Here is a 20,668-nt window from a genome sequence, read left to right on the forward strand (position 1 = left end):
GGGGGCTTCGGGGGAGCGGGGGCTCAGCAGGCTTCACCCGTGCATCTCTCACGGCTTTTGTGACACTTTGCAGTTGTGTCACTGATTTCTTTCCCCTAATGGTTCTAAGAACTTTTAGTTAAGTCTTCATTTATTAACTACTCTGAGCTGTTTCATTTTTTCTTGTTTCTACCTTACCTCACCTGTTCAGCCCAAGACTTGAAACAGCATTTGATGCTTTCATAGTCTTTTATATAGACTTGAAGATATGCTCCTTGTCCCATTTCGGTTATTCCTACTCCCACACCTCCATTATTCTAACGCCTCACTATTTGGGATTCTACAAGCATTACTACCAATTTAAAACTTAACGATAATGTTCAGTCTCTGTGCACCTTCATGCTGTGTCACCAATGCATCTCACCCTTTTCATTTTTGTTTTAAAATAGAAAATGATAATAATAGAAAAATATCAGCAAATGAGGACATGAAAATTCTACTCAACATGATCCATTAGGATCGTATCATGTTGGATGCTCACCTCTTGTCCTGCTTCTGCTTCCAGAAGAGAAGTAGTTCCCTAGGAGAATTTGAGTTAGTCCTTTCCCAGTTTGATAGTGACACTGAGGAATGTCCCACCTGAAGATTTTGAAAGCATTGTTTTTCCTTCCCTCCAGCTTAATTTGTACTATGATTTTACTTTTCATCACCCCCATGCCCTAATTCCTGCTTGCTGCCTTAGGATGATCTAATTTTATTGAAAAAGTGCCTTGGGTCATTGCACAGCATTCTGTGCTGCTAAATAAATACAGATTGTGCGTTGGGGTTTGGGGGTAGGGAAGATTGGGGGTTTTTTTGCTGTTCTGCTTGACTCCATGTGGCTGTGTGTTTTTACACAATAAATACATACGTGCTTGGTCTATGTATTCTTGTACAAATCACACAGCAACAAAGATTCAGCTTTTTTGTTTACTCTGATGCTTTTATTCTCCCTAGATATTTTTGCATTCTGTCATTTGTGGAATACTTTTCAAACCCAAAGGAATGACAGCTGTGCCTGCTCTCATTACAAGCTGCTGGCACTCTCATTAGGAGGGGGAGTAGTGTGGAATCCGTTGCAATTTTCAGACTGATTCTGCTTGCTGGAACTGTTAGATTGCTCTCAATGGACTGTGCTGAATGATTTCCTCAGACACTCCCATCCTCCCTTGGCCTCTGCTTTATCACTGCTGTGTTGATAAGGATTCTAAAGCCATTACTAGAAGTGTCAGCAGCTGCCAGCATGGATGTGGAAGAAAGCCTAATGCATTAAAAGGAGAATCTCAAGGTTTGAAGAATATTTTAAGAATCCAGGTTTTCTTACTCCTGTACCTAGTTCATTTGAGTACCTTATGTTAGCTTCATTTTGGCTTCTAGAGTTGTGGAAAGATGTTTTTTGTGTGTGTGCTCCTACTATTTTTCTGATTTACCTGTACTATTGTAAACTCCATTCACTTCTCCCATCATCTTCCTGCCCTCCAGGAACCACCTCACAATGTTCAGGCTGCCCTTTGCTATAAGCCTCTTCCCTGCATGTTCTCCAAATGTTGTCCCCAACAAAAACATAAGCATCTCCTTACCATGAAAATCCTAAGAGTAACTGCTTACTTGTTAAAACAACTGTCTGTCCCCAAGGCACTGAGGTTTTCTACCCAAACTTACTGCCAAGGACAATGAGGAAACCACAGACATTGTGTCATAACTAAAAACAACATGCCCTTCAGCTTTAGGTTGTGTGTATATAGCAGTGATTCCCAAAGGGTGTGTTTGCAAGAGCAATGGAAGTGTGCCATGAGATCTCCTTGTGTGAAGAGGTAAATGTCCTCAGCCCCCATCTGGCACCCTGCACCTGCCTCAGCTACTCCAGTAGTGCCTGTGGCTGCTCTTCTGGGGACTGGGATCACTGCTGCTACACTTCCCCACACCCCTGCAGCTCCTGTGCTGGCCCCCTCTCAGGTTTACCACATCACATTCTGCTGCAAGCAAGTAAGCAGGCAGGTGGATGCACAAATGGAGCCCTGCTTTGTGGCCCAGATCATCCCCTCCACTACTCCCATACTTCTGGGTCTAGCAGAAGAGGCTGTGGGGGTCACCACTGGCATGTGAAAGATCCTGAAGACCAGAACTAAGTACAAACAGTCAAAAAGTCTGAGGCTGAATCAATTCAGTCTTTGCAGTTTGTCTAAGTTGCGCAGATAGAACCAATAAGCAAGTAAACAGACTGCTGATTCCAGAAATGCAGCCACACGCCTGCAGTGGCCCAGCCAGAAGTCAGGGGGCACCAAAGCACACCTCCCTGCCTGTCTGGAGCAGACAGGTTGGATCAAGGCAAGCCCATCCACCTTGTGAGAGGGGGGCGTTGCAGGGGACTTGCAAAGTATCCTGAGATGCTGGGAGACTGAGAGTTCAATTTGAAACTTGAGGGGATCTGAGACAGAAATTCAATAAACTGGTTTAATCTAAATCAGTTAAGTCTGATACTGCATCCATGTTTATCTTTAGCCAGTTTCACCCATTTTGAAAATGGTTTATGAGGACAGAACTTCTGATGCGTTACAGATTTAAACACGTTTCCAAACACTTTTCCTGTTTTATGTGTAACTTCTGACCCTACCCCAGGGGTCAGGAGGGGGAAGACAGTGGAAAAAGCAGGGCACAGCAGAGTGAGGTCTTGCCCCTACCACCCTTAAGTGGCACCAGCTAAATCAGTGATTCTCAACTTTTTTAGCCTCGAGTCCCCCTCTATACATTTTCTTGATTTAGATCTGTCTCAGTGATTTGCAAATGGAGTGCTATAAAATTCAGAAAAGCGATGGAAGAGGGCCTTGAGGCTGAAAAGGTTCAGAACCACTAGTATAGAGACTAATTCTTTGCTTAAAGAAAGATGCATTTCATGTCACGTCAGTACATTCTCAGCACTGGTATAATTTCCTCTGTCAGGGGAATGGAGTATGTTATATCCTGAAATATGTATCTTTTGGGTAAGAGTGAAACACGCCACCAATTTTAGTCCAGGAAAAAAAAAAGTGTGCCCCAGATACCAGAGGTTGGTGGCATACTTACATATAGCACATTTGTTCAAACACATGTATCTTCATGGAGAGAAAACTATAAACCCTAGTAACTCAAGAACTCACATTTCCTATGAAATATGAGAATATGTTTCTCATTTCAAACTATTCCATTTCAAGCCACTTTGAGTGAATAAATGGTAAAGACTGGCCTCCAGAGTAAGTGTTTGGTTTTTTTTAAAGCAGACTAATTTGCATGCGCAGTCTGCTCCTGTTTCCTGAACTGCAAATATAGATCTGCACCTCCTCTAACAGGAAGTGCAAATTCAGCTATTTAGAAGTACATATCTCCAAACATGTACCATTTGAAGAAAGTATACTTCTCTTAAACAGTTTTAATATTTTATACTTATAGTTTCACTGAACTTATGAAAGGAGATGACTACAAAGGTCTAATGTACCTTATATATACTACTCACACTGGTTGTAGATATCATGCTGTCTCCAGTGTGTCCTCTATAAAGAGAAACAGTACCAAGTATTTATTTATTAGACTTATGGCACCCTTCCCAACAAAGGCTCAAGGCAACTTACAGTAAGAGAATAACTTAAAAGCAAGTAGAATGCTAAAAAAGCCCCAGAACTCTCCCGCTCACCCCCATCCTCCCCAGCAGTAACCCAGCTGTCCCTTGCTTGCCAAATGCCTGCCCAAATAGAAAGCTCTTACAGAACTTCCAGGAGATGTCCAGGAGAGGGGAAGCCCAAGGAGGAGAGAGTTCCAGAGCTGAGAAGTGACTGTCAAAAATGACCTCTGATGCATTTTTGCTATGCAAGTTTGGTACATCGATAGCATTTGCAGTAGGTTGCCCTCAGTTGAGCTAAGGAATCACAAAAGGAAAAGGCATAGGGCCTAGACTGGCTACCATCTTGTAGGTCAAACCCAGCACCTTGAAGGCTACTGAAAGACTTGAGTTAAGTGCTCCTGGTAACCAACTCCTGTCAGAGGGAGGGGTAGCACATTCTGCATCAGCTGCATCTTCCTAGTAGTCTTCAAGGGCAGGCCCACCTAAAGGGCATTGTGGTAGTCTAGCCCAAGTTTATGAAGGCAAGGATGATGGTGGCCATATCTGAATCTGAAGGAAAGGATTACAGCCTTCTTATTAGATGGAGTTAAAAAAGACAATCCTAGCTACCACTGCCACCAGGTGCAGGGAGGAGCACCCAAAGGCTACAAAACTGAATGACAAGGGGCAATTGAACCTAGTGCCAAGTGTCCCAATCCCCTCAGGTCAGCCACCTGCATGATCAGAGGTCAGGAAAACAGATCTTACGATGACAGGCTGAGAGCCATGGGACTCTTTAGCCTGGAAAAGCGTAGGCTCAGGGGTGATCTGATGGCCACCTATAAGTTTATCAAGGGTGACCACCAGGATCTGGGGGAACGTTTGTTCACCAGAGCGCCCCTAGGGATGACGAGGTCGAACGGTCACAAACTCCTGCAAGACCGTTTCAGGCTGGACATAAGGAAGAATTTCTTTACCGTCCGAGCCCCCAAGGTCTGGAACAGCCTGCCAGCGGAGGTGGTTCAAGCACCTACATTGAACACCTTCAAGAGTAGATTGGATGCTTATCTTGCTGGGATCCTATGACCCCAGCTGACTTCCTGCCCCTTGGGCAGGGGGCTGGACACGATGATCTCCGAGGTCCCTTCCAGCCCTAATGTCTATGAAATCTATGAAATCTATATGGGTGGCAGCCCAGCACCATCACATCTGTCATGTCTGGATTCAACCTACAGGGCACAGATCACCTGAGAAAAAAAGTAAGTTGGACACCATCAGCATACTAAATGATCACCTGTCCAAACATCTCCACAAGCTCAACCAATGGCCTCATATAAATGTTGAACAGAAGAGCGGAAATTAGATGGAACTCTGGGGGACCCCATAAGAAAGGTCCTGAGAGGATGACAAACACTCACCTATCACTACCCTTTGGGACCTCCCTCCTAGAAAGAATGCACCCACTTAAGGGAAATCAATAAATATCCACCAGGGCATGCAAATGCTTTATCAGCACTTGATAACTATATCAAAGACCTCTGAAAGATACAGTAAGATCAACAAGGCAATTTCTTCTGTCAATCTCCAAGCACTGTCAACCACAGTCTCCATGCTATAGCTAGGGTAGAAGCCAGGCTGACAAAGCTCCAGGAATCTGATGGCATTCACATGCACCTGGAGCCATCAGGTGATCAGTCAGGCCACTGATAGAAGTCACATTTGTCACGTGATCAACCCCCTGAAAGTGCTTTACAGCTGTGCCATGACACATGTGCATGGCTGCAGAGCGCTTTAAAAAAGGCCAATCATGTGATCAATTACCCCTCACCTAATGAGGGATTAGATGAAGGCACTATGAAGTAGAGCACTTCTAAGGTCAGTTTGTCAGTGTGTTGGTCTTCAGAAAGGGTGGGGGGGAGCTGCAAGGTGGTGTTTGCCCGGTGTCTGCAAGGAGAGAGAAGGTAGATTGGAGCCCATCTACCTTGCAGTCCCCTCCCCACTACCCCTCTCCCTTCAGTTCAAAGTCAGGCAAACCCCTGTCTGCAAAGCTCCCTCCCCCTCCATTCTATGCAGTGCTTGTGCAAAAATTATCTGAAAAAAAATATTTTCAGATAAAAAAAAACCACAGTTCAAGTTCACAATTCATACCCACCAAATTGCTGATAAAGTGATTTCACATAATAATGGAAAAAGGAAAAATACTATTTTCTCTCACCTTTATATTACTTCTGTTCCCAAAGATAGATGATACTTAAAGATGGAGGTTACGCTCCAGAGATATCATTTAAGCATCACGGTTCTCAGGAGGCCACATTGTTCTTATTACTGATTGTCCCCATTTTCTTAGTACTGATGAAAATATAGATAGCAACAGCATTTCTTATCCAGTTCTTAGTTCATTGATAGGTAATATTATCAAGTTAACTGGCAGTTAAGTCAAACAGGAAATGTGAGCCGACAGTTTGGCACGTTAATAGCGAGTTGCCACTAGTAGGATTGTTATGATGTGCGTTGTGAAAGGACTATTGCCAGCAATTTCATTATGGTATAATATTGGTTAACTAAAATCCTCTCTATTGAAAAAAATGTTAACTGGAAATGATACAACACTTTGCACTGCAAAATTCCCCACTTATTTACAGAAAATAGCTTAGTTGAACAAATACCTTACATGTCTCATGTTAGAGAAAATAAATAGTGTTCTACAATTGGGTAAGGGAAAACTTTAAATTTTATTTTTGTTGCAGGCTGGCCAGTGGGCTCACCAGCAGCCTGACTTGTTGGTTTGAGTGGATGGGGAGGGGGAAGGGGGGGCATTTCCCTTCCCCACCAATCAGGAGAAGGCAGGGGGCAGGCTTGCCCTGCCTTGACACAAAGGTGAGGTGAAGAAAAGGACCTGAGGGGGAACTAACCCCTCGGGCCTCCCCATTGGTCAATTTGCAGTCTGGGGGTGCAGCTTCTAGAAGGGATAAAAGCCCACATGCCCAGCACACCGCCAGCTTCAACAAGGGGAAGTGAGGAAGGGCTTCAGAAGAGCTGGCAGAGCTGACCAGTGGGGCAGAGCAGTTGACCCAGAAGCACTCTAGAGATGCCTCCAGTAGCAGGAAGCAGCGAGTGGCTGAGTCCCAGCCCCGCAGTGTTGGTGCACAGAGCGGTGCATGAAGAGAGCTGAAGGGACTTCATGGCTCCATGAGGCAGCATGGGTCCCCATTCCATGAGAGGCAGAAGCCCCAATGGTGCACAGAGTGGTGCATTGGTCCTGAGAGGGCTGATAGGCCTGGGTAGCTGTATGAGGCAGCTCAGGCCTTCTTGCAGCAAGCAACAGCAGGACTGAGTGCCCATCCCAGCCAAGGCGGGGAAGGCCTGGCAGCCAACCCCACAGAGAGAAAGAGAGAGAGAAAAAGAGAGAGAGAGAGTCAGTCCACCAGAGCTGTTGGGGAATCATGAGTTACCCGGGTAGGGGATTGCAGTCCCAGGGAGAAGGAAGAGACAGGGGTTTCCACAGGGAAGGAGGGCCCCTGGCTTTGTAGTTACCAAGCCATTCTAGTCAAGTGGACTAGTTGTGGGTGACTGTTTCTTTATGGTAACCTGTTTTGTTTCCATATATTATTTTTTCCCTTTGGGCACAATTGCTGTACCATTGTCTACTTTATTAAGTAACTGTTCAAGATTATCTTCATTCCTTATACTGTGGAGTAGCCTGTAGATTGTATGTTTTGCTGTAAACTTGTGTACTTTCAGGAGCGATGCATAGGGGGTGCACATGGGCACATGGCAGTGCACCCCCTGCAAAAAGACTCTGTTGGCAGCGCCTGCGGGTGGTTGTCACTCACCACCCCACTGTCATCAGGCAGTCCATGATTGCCCCTGGCTACTGCCAACACTGCTGGCGGCCTGTGGTCAGGCTTGCCACCCCTTTCCCCCTGGCTGCCGACAGCGCCAGTGGCATCTGCGAGAGCTCCCAGCTCATTGCCACCACGCTCCTGCCACCACTGCCACACTCCCACCGGCGCAGCCATGTCCACCCAGCTGCCGGGGGCACATGCCATTCAACTTTGATGTTGTGTTATAAAATGCCCATGAACTGCCTTGTTTTGCCTGCTAGTTGTTCAATTGCTTAAGGGTCTCCTAGAACACCCCTTATTCAGTATTTTACTTCCATGTGTTTATTATCTTTATGTGCTGATTTTTATTGATGTATTCTCGTTTTATCCCTGCCGGGTTTCATCTGCTGGCATATTGTTTATCCTGTGTTTTGCTGTTGCTTGTTCCCTTGCCGGCCACCTGGAGGGCTTGCTGAGGGTAGAGGCTGTACACTACCCAGAAGACCGCTGAGGATGAAGGTCTACACTAACAAAAAGAGACTTCATCTGCCATACCCAGTTGTTCTTGCTGGTGTATATGTTTTAATAAGATTCACCATCTCTGTAGATTTAAATCCACTTTTGGTAAACACTTTCCATTTATTATTAAGTCCTTAATTATCCTTTTCTTCAAATGTTGTCCTAATACTATTAAGATCAAACCAATAGGCCTGCTATTACCTGGATCATTTTTTCCCTTCCCCTTCTTAAATATGTGCCAGATTAGCTCTCTTCCAGTCATTTGACACTACAACCAACTTGATAGACTTACGAAAACCCTTCACTATGAGACCTGATGTCACATGTCAGTATTTCAAAATTCTGGGATGGAAATGATCTAGTCCCCACTTTTAATTTGAACACTCAGCTCTTTAAATTTTCCTTCCTCAGTCAGTGATTATCTCCATTTCTGTATGCTCATTCCCAGCAGCCAGCCCATTTTGCCCAAACTTCATCCGCATTATTCATACTAAAAATTGAGGCAAAGTACTCATTTAGATTATCATTATTCTCTACCCCATCTTCCTCGCCCAGCAGCCCCACTTCATTATCTGTTTCTTTTAATATACTTTAAAAACCTAACTCAGCCTGACTTTTCATAATTATCAATTTTTCAATATACTTATTTTCTTTGCAAATTGATCCTTTTCAATTCTCCCCCTCCCCCATTTCATTTACCACCTATATTTATTTCTAATTATGTTTCCAAGGTGCCTATTCATCCAGTTAGGTCAGAAGTTCTTCCTGAAAAGTTTGTGTTCATGTTACAAGTTCGTTTCAAACAACTTTTGGACTTTTGACTTAAATCACAAGTATCCTCAGCCTCAATAAATTCTTTTAATTTCTCAAAAATTCCCTTTTTAAAATAGAGACTCTTTCTTACAGACCTATTCTTGCTTATTCTTCCATGTACACTGAATCAATTCATGGACAATTGATCCAAAATTATTTTCATAACCAGTTCTTCTATAATATCCTCATTACTTACCAAAACCAAATCTAATGAAATACCACCGCTCGCTGATTCAGTGGTTTAAGTGAACAAATCTATTTGTGATTACAGCCTGAAGTATCTGGGTCCTACCACTGTTAGCAGCATTTATTCTCTGTTTTCCAATCTATATCTAGCAACTCAGATTATAAGCATAACTGGCCAGTTGTGCACCTGGAGCAGTGACCATTCATGGTACAGCAACATAGCCACAGGTTTACTACTGAAGGAGTGGGGTCATGCTCCTCCCCCTTTTTTTTCTTAAATCACTGATACATGTCCAGCAACCATTCAAACACCAATGTTTTTGTGGCAGAAAAGGAGGTGACATTTCCCCTCTGCACCAGCAAACCTTCAACCTATGCTCCTAACTCTGCACCACAGCTGCTGTTCTGCTATCCCCACTGCAGGAGCCACTGTAGGGCAGGTTCAGGGTGGGGAACAGAAGGGTGATCCAGCACCTCCCCCCTTACACATCAGCAGATCCCACTACCCCAGTGCACTCATTTGCAATCCTTCTCTACAGAGATTTTGACTCAACTAGACTCTGTTTTATCCATGCTAAACAGAAAAGGAACAGAAAGACTATCCCAAGACCGTTAACTTCATTTCTGTCTCCTCTAAAGAGTATACACCCTTCAGTGCTGTGTTCCTATCATGACTGCTATTTCATCATGTCTCTCTTATTCCTATAAGATCCAGTTTTTCACTCTAAACTAACATCCTCGCATTAGGATAGGATATTTCACTTGTTTCTTATTGATTCCACACAGTTTCCTAGCCAAATTAAGTATGGCCTTTTCACTAATTGAATTGCCTACCAGTTCTCATCAGTCTCACACTTTTCTCTTTGCTGTCCAACATCCTACCATCTGACATTCTTATATTCTTTGTTGCATCTTCATTTATCTGGTATTTCTCTCCCTCTGCAATAAAACCAGGTGTGAAAATTACACAAGTCTCTCCCAACCTTCTCCCCAATTCTTTTTAGTTCAAACTCTTATCAGTTGTGCTAGCCTTAATGTCAGAAAGCTGTGAGCCCAGGTAGAATGCCTCCATCCAAAAAAACAGTCCTTTTTTATGTGAATGTCTCTCAGTGGTGGAACATCCTAAAGCCCTCCTCAGAACACCAATCTTTGAATTATCTGTTGATTTTTCTTATCATCTATAAGGACTGAAATAATTCCACTGAGGATCACTCAAGCCTCCAGTGCTCTGGGGGCCTGAAATAATGGTCCCATTGACCTGGAAATAGCAATTGTCCTAACATGAAGTACTACTTCTGGTTTGTTCGCTTCTCACTTCAGAATCCTTTTTATTCTCATGCCTGCTTCTTGAATCTTTGACAGACAGAACACTCTTCTGTTAAATCTACTCTGGTGACAGACCTGTCATTTCTTCTTTATAAGGGAACCCTAAGTAAAAAACCCCGCCCCTTCCTGGGGTGATATGAATACCCAATCCTGCCATTTTATCCTTCCATTCTCTCACATACAATGCATCTATCAGGGATGGCCAGCCTGTGGCATTTGTACTACAAGTAGTATGGGAAGCCTCTATGTGTGGCACATGGCAGACCAGGGAGGGGCAGGCAGCACAGCAACAGATGGGACACAAAGCAGAAAGGAAAGCAGTAAGTTGGCCAGGGAACACAGGGAAGGAAGCAGAAAGCAGATAAATAGATTAGGGTGGGAGCCTAGGACTGGGAGCAGAAAAATTATCACCAAATCAGACAGGGAATGGGGAATCAATGAAAGGGTGCAGGAGTAATTTGTGGTATTCCTGCCAAAAACATTAACCCTATTGCTATATATCTCAATTCCTGTGATATTACTAGTCCTAAAGGGCATTTATACACATACCTTTTTGTTCCCAGATGCGCTGGATATCTCCCGTTTTGGAGCAGACTTGATTGCATGCAGAATCTGCTCTGCATGTGAGTTGACGCACACTGCACTACACCACTTGCAGTTGTATAAGTGGTGAAATGCAGGTCGGCACAGAGAAAATGGTGGCAGTGAGCTTTTGAACTAAAGCACCTCCAAGATGTTTTAATTAAAAAGGGCACTGCCACCATTTTCTTCATGCTGATGCGCATTTTGCCACTTATACAACTGCAAGCATTGCAGCTCTGGGCACTTTTTAAAGTGCCCAGTGCCGCAGCACTTGCACATATAAAAATACCCAAACAGTCTTACTAAAGGTAATAGGTTGCACACAGTAACTAAAGAAATGGCACAAAAAGCAGGAGTGTGCTGATACAACTCACTGATAACACAAAGCTAGAATGCACTGTTAATACAGAGGGGAATCAGGATATCATATAGAAAGAACGGGATGACCTTGACTGGACATCCAACAGTATAAAATATAAAGAGCATACATTTGTGACTGACAACAAAATCTTTCATCACAAGCTAGGAGCACGTCAGTTTTATAAATGACTGGAAGAGAAGAACCTTGGTGCTATAATTTGTCACAGAGTAATTATAAACTAATCAAAGTGATTCAACTATTTTCATAAAAGATATGGAGACATTGATGCCAATATATGAGGCACAGATCACATACGTTCAGACCAAATGAATGCAAACAGGAACCAGTGCAGAAAAGGGCTTTTAGGATGATCATGGGAGTGAACAGCTTGTCTTATGAGGGGGGGAAATACAAATAAGTGATGCTTTCTTAGTCTAGCAAAATGAAGTTTAAGAGAATATTTGCTCTCTCCAGTTTTATCAGAGGTAAACACTAAAGAGTGGGAAGAGCTAAGTAAGCTAAAGGACAATATTGACCCAAGAACATATTAGTATAAACTGACTGTGAATAAGTTTTAGCTAGCAACTGGAAGGTTTCTAATCATTAGAACAGTGGAAGCCAACTTTGTGGCAGGCATGATACAGATTAGCCCTGCATCCTGCCCATGTGTCACTCTGATCACCCTCCCCAATCCAGTCTGGTGCTCTGTTTTCTGGTCCCTGCCAGATCTGCTGCTCTGCTTCCTGTCCTACCAAATAACAAGCTGCACACACAGTAACCATCATGGGGGCACACACACAGAGCTGTCCCTAGGATTGTGCAGGCCTGGGGCATATCAGCCTGTGTGGGGCCAGGGGAGAGCGCGGGTGATGAGTGGCTGGACTGCGGAGCTTGCGGCATGCAGCAGCCACAGCAGGGCCTGTATGGCACCGTCTGAGGGGCCCCACAAAGAGTGGGGCCTGGGGCAGCCACCCCACTCATCCAACCCTAGGGATGGCCCTGCATACACACACACACACACACACACACACACACAAAGTGGCTTAACTAAGTTGACTTAAGCCGCACTGGAGTGTACACACATACAGCTCCTTCACATAGTGACAGCCATCTTGTAAGCTAAGTCAACTTAACTAATGCAAATCAAGATTATACACCTCAGAGGAGTATTATCTTGTGCTGCATATAAATGAACTCTGCTCCACATATGCATGTATTCCCTGACAGTTAAGTCAACTTAAAAAAGTTAAGGCAGTTTAACCATCAAAAAGTTATTACTTGCATATGCACCCATGCCACTTGAGGCATCCAGTGTGCAAGTTGGCCATCCCTGCACTACAACAAGAAGGATCTAGAACAGCCTTCCCCTTGCAATATCAGGGCAACAAAAAATAACTATTTTGAAGATAGAACTCAAGGAGTTTATGAATGAGATTAGATAATATGATGCATACAATACCAGGGGATTGGCCTATTGATAACCATTGAAGTTCCTTTAATTTCTATGTTACCATTGGATCCTACTTTTTTATAAAAAGGGAAAAAGGGTTTCAGATGAACTCACCGGTTAGCCTTATTAAATTCTTTCCTAGTATTTCTTATTTGCTTTTCCTACAAGAGGCCTCTGAATCCTCAGAAGGAAAATCTATTTGCTGCTTTCACAAAATTTTGCCTAAAGGTTTATCATTCATTGACATACTAATTAACATCATTTTAAAATATATTTAGAAAAACACACAACATGCACAAGACAGTGCAACCATAATAAAATGCACAAGTTAAATATTGCTGAGGGGAAAATATCTCAGAGAGCATCAAAAGAAGCCAATTAAAACCTCTGTTCTAGAATATAACAAGATAATGCTGCTAAAAAAAAAAACCACAGGAGCTTTCCTGTGTTGCAAGCACTATACGGAACAAGCAAAGAAACTGGATAACAATTAATTATTTCACTAAAAAGTAAATGATCATTGTACTGTAATTTGACTTATTCAGATTCTTGCAAGTACTCCTTTGGAATCATTTGGGCCTGAAAGAATCATTTGAGCCTGGAAGTTTTCTAGAAACTGGAAAGATAATAGTCAAATGAGGATAATAGGAATAGAAAACTTGGATCATTAATTTATTTATTAGATTTACATGCCTCCTTTCTCATCAGTGTAGCCAGAGCTTCTGTTCTTTCTATGTGGTCCAGAAGAGAAAGAGCGGGAAGGAAAGAAAAATGACCTCAAGCCACTGCAACCTGCTGGAGGCTAGAAATCACTGGTGTAGGCCATAACAATGGTCTGGTGATCCATGAGGCTATAAGTGGTCCAAGGATTACTCCAGGTCCCTTACAACCCTTTATAAGTAAGGATTAATAAGGGTGCCTGCTGGTTCACAAGAAGTTTGGAAGGCTTATAGTGGTCTCCTTGTCCAAAAGGTTTAGAAACTGTTGAGCCACAGTCAAATATTTTGCTGATATAGTTATATTAACTAGGATATGGTGTGTGTGTGCTTGTGTTTCCTGCACACACACACAAAACTTGCACAGCTATGCTAGCAAAATCCCCAACCTAGAATTCACTGTGATGACAGAGGAGTGCTTTTTGTCATTTAAGCTTAGTGTCATTTGGGAAACTGGTGAATCTATGCCAACACAAAACTCATTTCTGCCAGGGTACTCTCAACCTCCATTATGGGGCTCTTCTGGCAAAGCCTCTAATAGTACAGGCCTTGTAATGTAAAAAAGTCAGAGGGATGTACTGTCCTGTACCCCTTCTTAGCATGTCACCCTACCTCTCTCTCCTGGAAACTAAAGTAGCTGAAGCTCCTCTGAAGAACACACCACAGTTAGTAATGGTTACTTATGGTAAGTCCATTATGTACTAGTTGCTGTCTAGGGGTAGCACCTGCTCTAAGAACATGTAGAGGTGCAAGGAAAGACAAAATAAGCCATCCAAATCCTCTGTGCATTTGTGTCATCAGCTGTGCATCCGATAGCCATCAACAGTAGCATAATGAAGGAGGTGTAACTGGAACACAATGCCCAACTGCCAACCCAGGGAGTAAAGGGAGACGGAGGGGAAACAAAAGGGAGTACAAAATTAACAGCAGCTGTACTGCCAGCCAGCTTCCACAATGCCTCTGGCAGTAAAGACAATGATACTTGATAAGCAGGATGATATGCCTGCTGCTATGCAGGCAAGCTTTAACCCCTTAGGAGTCCATCAGACCATCCAAACAAGTTCATAAGCAGGCCTTGGTGTCTGGCTTTGTCCCGAGGGAACCCCTCAGCCAGGCCTCATAACACAAAACGAAACTCCTTGGTCCAAACAAACAGATAAATGCATAAGATGCCTTTCTCCATGTGTCAGGTGAGGGCCCTATCTAGACGTAAGCTTCCTGCCCAGAAACTGCTCCTTCCCCAACTCAAGCTGCTTGAGCTTTCTCTCCCCTTGTCCTTTTAACTGCCAGCTAATTACCTATAGCTGGGCCCCCACCCCAGGACTCACTGAGTCCCTTAAAAGGACAGACTGCCCTGTTACACTGCCCTATGTTCTGTTGTTGCTCCAGGTGCTCAGGCATCCTACTGCACCTCTGGCCAGTGACTTGATCACATCCTGTTTCTCTGTAGAATTTTTCAGTCCCCCAATGAAGTTCCTTTAGTGACTCCTTTAAGCCCAAAATCCTGTTTAATGCAACAATATTTGCATCTTCTTGTCACAACAACATATTAGAATGTGATAATGCCATGGCTTCAGGCCCAATCTTTCCTAACTTTCCCTCTTCCCACTGAAAATCTGGCCGCTCATCTCAGTCCAGCCCCAGTACATACATAGACTTCTAGCATATTCAATTCCTCAATAGGCTTATATTCAATATTATATTCTTTCTTTTCCTTTTCTTTCCATTTCCCATCAATCTTCTGCTAATTTTTATTAGATTGCAAATACCTTTTCTCTGTAAAGTTCTTAGTAACATCTTCAGAAGTTCACTAATTATTTATATAGTGGCCCCAAAAGCATGTGGCAACATGAAGAATAAAATTACATAGTAGCATTAATGTTGTATGTTTTATTCCTGTGTCCTTTCTTTCCTTTCTCTCTCATGTTGTTCTCTTATGGTTCCATTTAGGGGGGATTCTGATTTAGATGGGTTCAGTCATTACTCCACAGATAACAGTTTTCCTCAACTGGCTCCTCAGCCAAGCACAAAGGGATTTCTTCTTGGTTTGCTGCCAGCTGAATTTGGCTGCCACACAACCCCAGAAATGGGCTCATGGGAGCATGATACATTTTCTTACTTCCAGCCCATCCTGCTGCCCATCTAGAACAAGGTAGCATGGAAGAATTTAAAACTTTCTATCTTCCTAGAAAAAAGGATATTTCCCAACTTCAAATCCTGTCTTTGTGCTGCTACAAAGGGGAGAAAGCTTTGCAGAGATTCTAGCCTGCTTTTCTTACAAAAGGGGCGTGTCTCCATGTGCACTTAAGCGCAACTAAATTTAATACGCATTAAGCAATTTTTGAGGGTATCTACACATGCAGAGATTTGGCACTAAAGTTAGTGCCAAGTCCCTGCAGCCCTGCCATGTGCCCCTAGTGCCTGGGCAGACCCGGCACTAAAGTTAGTGACAGGTCGCATCTATACGTGCATTAAAGCACTTTAACTAATCACACCTAAATCTGATACCTGCATTTGCAGGTATCAGATTTAGGTGTGATTAGCCTAATTTCACCATTTAGACATACTCCTGTAATGTGCATTACATTAGGCTAATGCACATTACCACATCTCGTATACACATGCCCTAAAAGCCTGGTTTCACACTGTGCATCTTCTAAAGTGCCTCTGCTGAGTTGTACTGCCTTTATTACAAGATACAGCACCCACGCAACACGCCTCAGTAAAATCTGATGCAAATACAGAGCAATATTCACAAAACAAATATTCGGAACTAAATAAGACATTCAGGGTGGAGAAAAGTTTTCATAGATGAAAACAGCATGCTTTGCTCAGCCAAAAAGTCTTGAGTGAGAGCTCTGCATTGAAATGTCCATGAACAAGAGATCAAGCACAGAACCGTAAGTCAGGAAATACATGTTCTTCTCCCTACTAAGACACAGAATCACTTTGCCTGAAAAACAAAGTACTCGTAAAATGCTCCAAACCTCATTTTCTCCTTCTCTAAAAACAGGGATGTCTGTTCCCTCACAGGGGTTGTAGAATTAATGTAATTACTGATTATTTTTTAAATATTAAATGGAAAATGTTATGGGTATGTAAAGATGCATTTACTGTTGTGCGGATACTTCATTCTCCTTCTCCCCATGGTAGAATCAGCATGAACAACCAACTTGGAAAAGAAAGACAAAGTTTGGGGCCAGAAACCACTTCAAGCTCCACAGGAGTTGTGAGCCATCAGCCACGAAAAGAGCAGGGCCTCCATCAGGCTGAAAAGCTCTCCTAATATGAGGACCCAAGATAAAAGGGAAACCTTTGATTTGGGGACTATCTCCAGCACCTCTGTGTGCCCCTACCACCAGCCCTGTCAATACTTCAAAGAAAATGGGAAGTTTCATTTTTAGCTTGGAGCACCTATGCATCTTTCTCCCGTACGCTTAGCTCCTCCTGACCTAGCACTGCATTAACAACCTACAACTCTTTAGTAGCAGGATGTGCAGGCAGTATAGGACACCAAGGACTGGAGCTGCACATAAACTACTCTGCAGGGATTCTTTTCTGCCCTTTTCTCAACAAAGCATGGGTGAACAGCAGTGCATCCTGAAAGCTTTATGAGACATGCCTCAAGGACTGAAAGTTGGACCTGGCACATGTTATGACTTCAATCTTCACGCATTCATGCTCACATATGCAACTTCCTTTATGTACATGATCCCAACAGCGTCAATAGGATTATTTTTGTGAGTTAAGTAATACAAGTGCATGTGTAGACTGTTTGTAATTTTGTACTACAGGCAGAAGAGCCATTACCTTGGAATGGAGGTTTTAGTTCCCTTCTGCAGCACGGGAATTCATTTATGAAAACTTATACAGTGATGAAAACAAGACCATTTAACTTTCTACCATAAAAAAGAAATCATCCATTATATCATCAAGCAAGTCAAGTGCTTCCCTTTAGATGATTCCCTAAAAATATCACAAGTCAGTTCTGGCATTACAGCAATAGATTACATTTGACTCAAAAGCAGCAGAGGTACTGTAGGTAAGTACTATGCTGTAGCTTCCATTGATTCTCAAAGAATAAGACATGGAAACATGATGCAACTAGAATTAACAGGAATGCAAAAAATCAAGAGCATCTAAGAGTTTTGCAAAGAAAAAGTCAGCTGACCACCATATGTCTAATATGAATCACAAATCCAGAGACTGCAGGACCTTTGACATAAAATAGATGTCATTCTGCCAGCAAATAAACAAAAAGCACACACAGATATTTGCCCCAACAATGCACAAGATGAATTCAAAGACCTCTGAGAATCCTTGTAATCGTTATAGACTTAAGCATACGCCCACTGACTTCAGCTGGGACCCTACGAAACAGACACTTTATTGCATTACCAACTCACACCAGCAGTCTGTTTCAAACAACACAAAGGGAGACTTCTTAACCTTCCTATGATAACAGACAAAAAGAAATGTGAAATTGAAATATTTTTGCAAATCAAAGGAAACTCCCTGTATCCTTTAACATTTTCCTTCAAGGCCAATTTAATTCAGCACTTAATTTTCCCAAGTAACACATCACATGCCACATATATTGCAATAAAATAGAAAGCACACAAGTACAGCAATTTTACTAAATGTCATATTCATGAGGAAGCTGATTTTCATAGCCAGAGCGTTTTTATTCAGGGAAATGAGACTTTCCACTAGTAAAATCTACCTTATGTTTCCATGAAAATTTCCAAGTGTGAATAAGAAGCCATTTTGTTTGGGATTTTTTTTGGTTTTATGGCAACCCACAAAGAGAGAAATCTCAGCCTATGGCCTATTCTCCCCTGCTGGAAGACCTGAAACTTCTGAAGACAGATCTGTGGCTCAAAGATTGAACTCTTAAGTCTTCTGAAGACCTAGCAATGAGCCATAGTGGAGATCATGTTCAAATTGAAGAACTGCTGACACCAGTGACAATAGCAATCCACAATAACTTTTTTTCCCTTAACAGTTCATCAGCAGTAACAGCATTTTGTATGACAGTCTCCACAACATTCTTGCTAGACCTCAAATTAAATTGGAAATTGTGATTATGGAAACATAACATCCAGCTTAGTTTGACTTTAACCTCATTTTCTAAAATGTAAAGGATATGAAGCCTGGTCCAGAACTAAAGTAAACAGAAAGACTTCCATGGATTGGCATGTGTCCTACGGCAAGCTGAAGACTAGTACCAACCCCCTTTCCCACTGCCTTTCCCACTATTAAGGTCCCCCAGCAATATGTTTCCTTCCCTCTTTGTTGCTGGAATAAATAAAATTCAACACATACTATCACCTTCTCCCCCAAAACTGATGTTCATGGTGTATAGACAGAGGAATTAGGATATGCCAAAACACAGTCAACCTCAGGATGGCCATCACATTTTTAAAAGGGGAGATCTATAAATGAGAAGAACTGGATGGAAATAGTTTTCTAATAACAAAATAAATTTCCCTTTCCAATTCAGAGCGACAAGACAGACATCTTTGAGAAATAATAGTACAAAAACGGTTTTCTTTCAGTTTCAGCCTTTTGAATCTGTTAGTTATTTTTACTATGACTAGCTTGACTTTTCGTTTTGAAATTTGTTTTGAACTGAAAAAGCAGAATTTTGGTCAAAAATGTCAAAATAAAATATTTCAATCTTTTTTTGGAGCTACTCATCAAAAACACCTTTCCTGAAAATTATTTTGGTTTTCACAGATTATTATTTTACTACCAAAAATAAATAAATTCGCCAACAGGATCTATTGATGACAATGCCACCTAAGTAGACAGTTGCCAGCTTCTGTATACATTACATAGTTCTTAAAAAGTTTTTTTAAGACATAATATGGGATTGAGGTATCCAAGTTCCAGTAGTAAATAATTGGGAATTGGACAATTAAATCCATTTTGTGACTTTGACAGTCTTTCCCCGTATCAATAATAACTCCCCTCCTCCACCCCCTCTCTTCCATATCTAATGATCAGATTCCATTTTCAAAGCTTTAGTGTATGCCTCTTGGCTGGCCAGTTTGGATTATCTGTGATGCAGCTATAAATTAAGTCAATGACAGGTGTCCCTTGGGAAGCAAGAGAGGAAAGCAGGGGAGAAGTACAGGAAAGAGTCAAATAAAAGCATTTAGTCAGTTCTGTCAAAGTGTTGGCGTTACAATTTTAAAACAAAAGGGAAAAAAAATCACAAAATCCAATTTTGCCCATTACTGCAAACGCACATTCCAAAGCAAGTCATTTTGAATGAATACCATCAGCATTTCAACCAGTTTTATTATATAATCCAAAATTTTCCCCAGCCCAAAGCTAGAGATTCTCATTATAAAGCTATTATAAGACTGTGCGTAAAGGGATGCTTGTTGTTTGCCTCAGTAATAGAACTTCATATAAATCATTTATTTCACTGATAAATCTTCTTTGTCCCTAAGGCCAATGCGTCTACATAGTAAAGTTCAATTTTCTTATATTTTTAAGTCAATACTCCTGGTGCTTATACATACCATAGTATCTTGATGCATAGAGAAATCTTTTCAGGACAAATCACATGCAAGGACTACAGAAAACAAGACACTCACTACCAAATATTTTCTAATGGAAAGATTACTTACTATTAAAGTTAAGCTCTGTTTTTAAATGCTCTTACCTCAGAATTGTTGAGATGGCATTTGTGGGTTCCCGAAAACCACCCTTCACTTGAACATTGGTCAATGTCCAGCTTCTGCAGGTTTATATCAACCTTAACAACGCCTCTGAAACAAAAAAGCAGCAATTAGTACAGGAACTTCAGTTCTACCAGTTAACCCTTTAAAACTGTTAGCTATCTACATGTGTACAATGCAAACCCAGCTTATACCTTCATGGAATTTGGGGCAAAAAAATTAAAATCTTCTAAAGAGAGTTCTAAATACATAAATTTGTTCAGAGCTCTAAATACATAAATGAAGCATTCACACCAGCCACTAAGGCACTGGTTCTCAATCTTTTTAGTCCCAAAACACCCCTCAAAAATGCCAACTTTTAGTTTTCATTTGTTTTTTAACTACAGAAAAATACTAGAGCAGTTTTTCCTATTGCAAAGAACCATTGGCAACACGTAGGGGGTGCACATGCACCCCCTGAGATTGGCAGTGCACCCCCTGAGATCGGTCACTGCCTATGCTGCCAATGGCACCTGCAGGCAGTAACCAGTTGCTGCCTACACCCCCTCACCACTGACACTGCCAGTGGTGTCTGCAGGTGGTCACCAATTGCTGGTCAGCCCTCGCC

General features: G+C 42.2%; 1 protein-coding gene across 1 annotated transcript in view; it reads right to left on the minus strand.

Moving 5' to 3' along the window:
* The window catches only part of GPR158 (G protein-coupled receptor 158), a gene marked incomplete at its 5' end in the record, with an annotated part of 371,372 nt that overhangs the window by 332,709 nt on the left and 17,995 nt on the right, over positions 1 to 20,668 (minus strand). Inside the window, one exon of the mRNA XM_019531865.1 lies at positions 20,046 to 20,151. Within this exon, the coding sequence (XP_019387410.1) occupies positions 20,046 to 20,151 (106 nt within the window). The remainder of the gene's footprint in view (positions 1 to 20,045; positions 20,152 to 20,668) is intronic.

The sequence above is a fragment of the Crocodylus porosus genome, unplaced genomic scaffold, assembly GCF_001723895.1.
Source record: "Crocodylus porosus isolate Cpor-Errol unplaced genomic scaffold, CroPor_comp1, whole genome shotgun sequence".
In the NCBI taxonomy this organism is placed as follows: Eukaryota; Metazoa; Chordata; order Crocodylia; family Crocodylidae; genus Crocodylus; species Crocodylus porosus.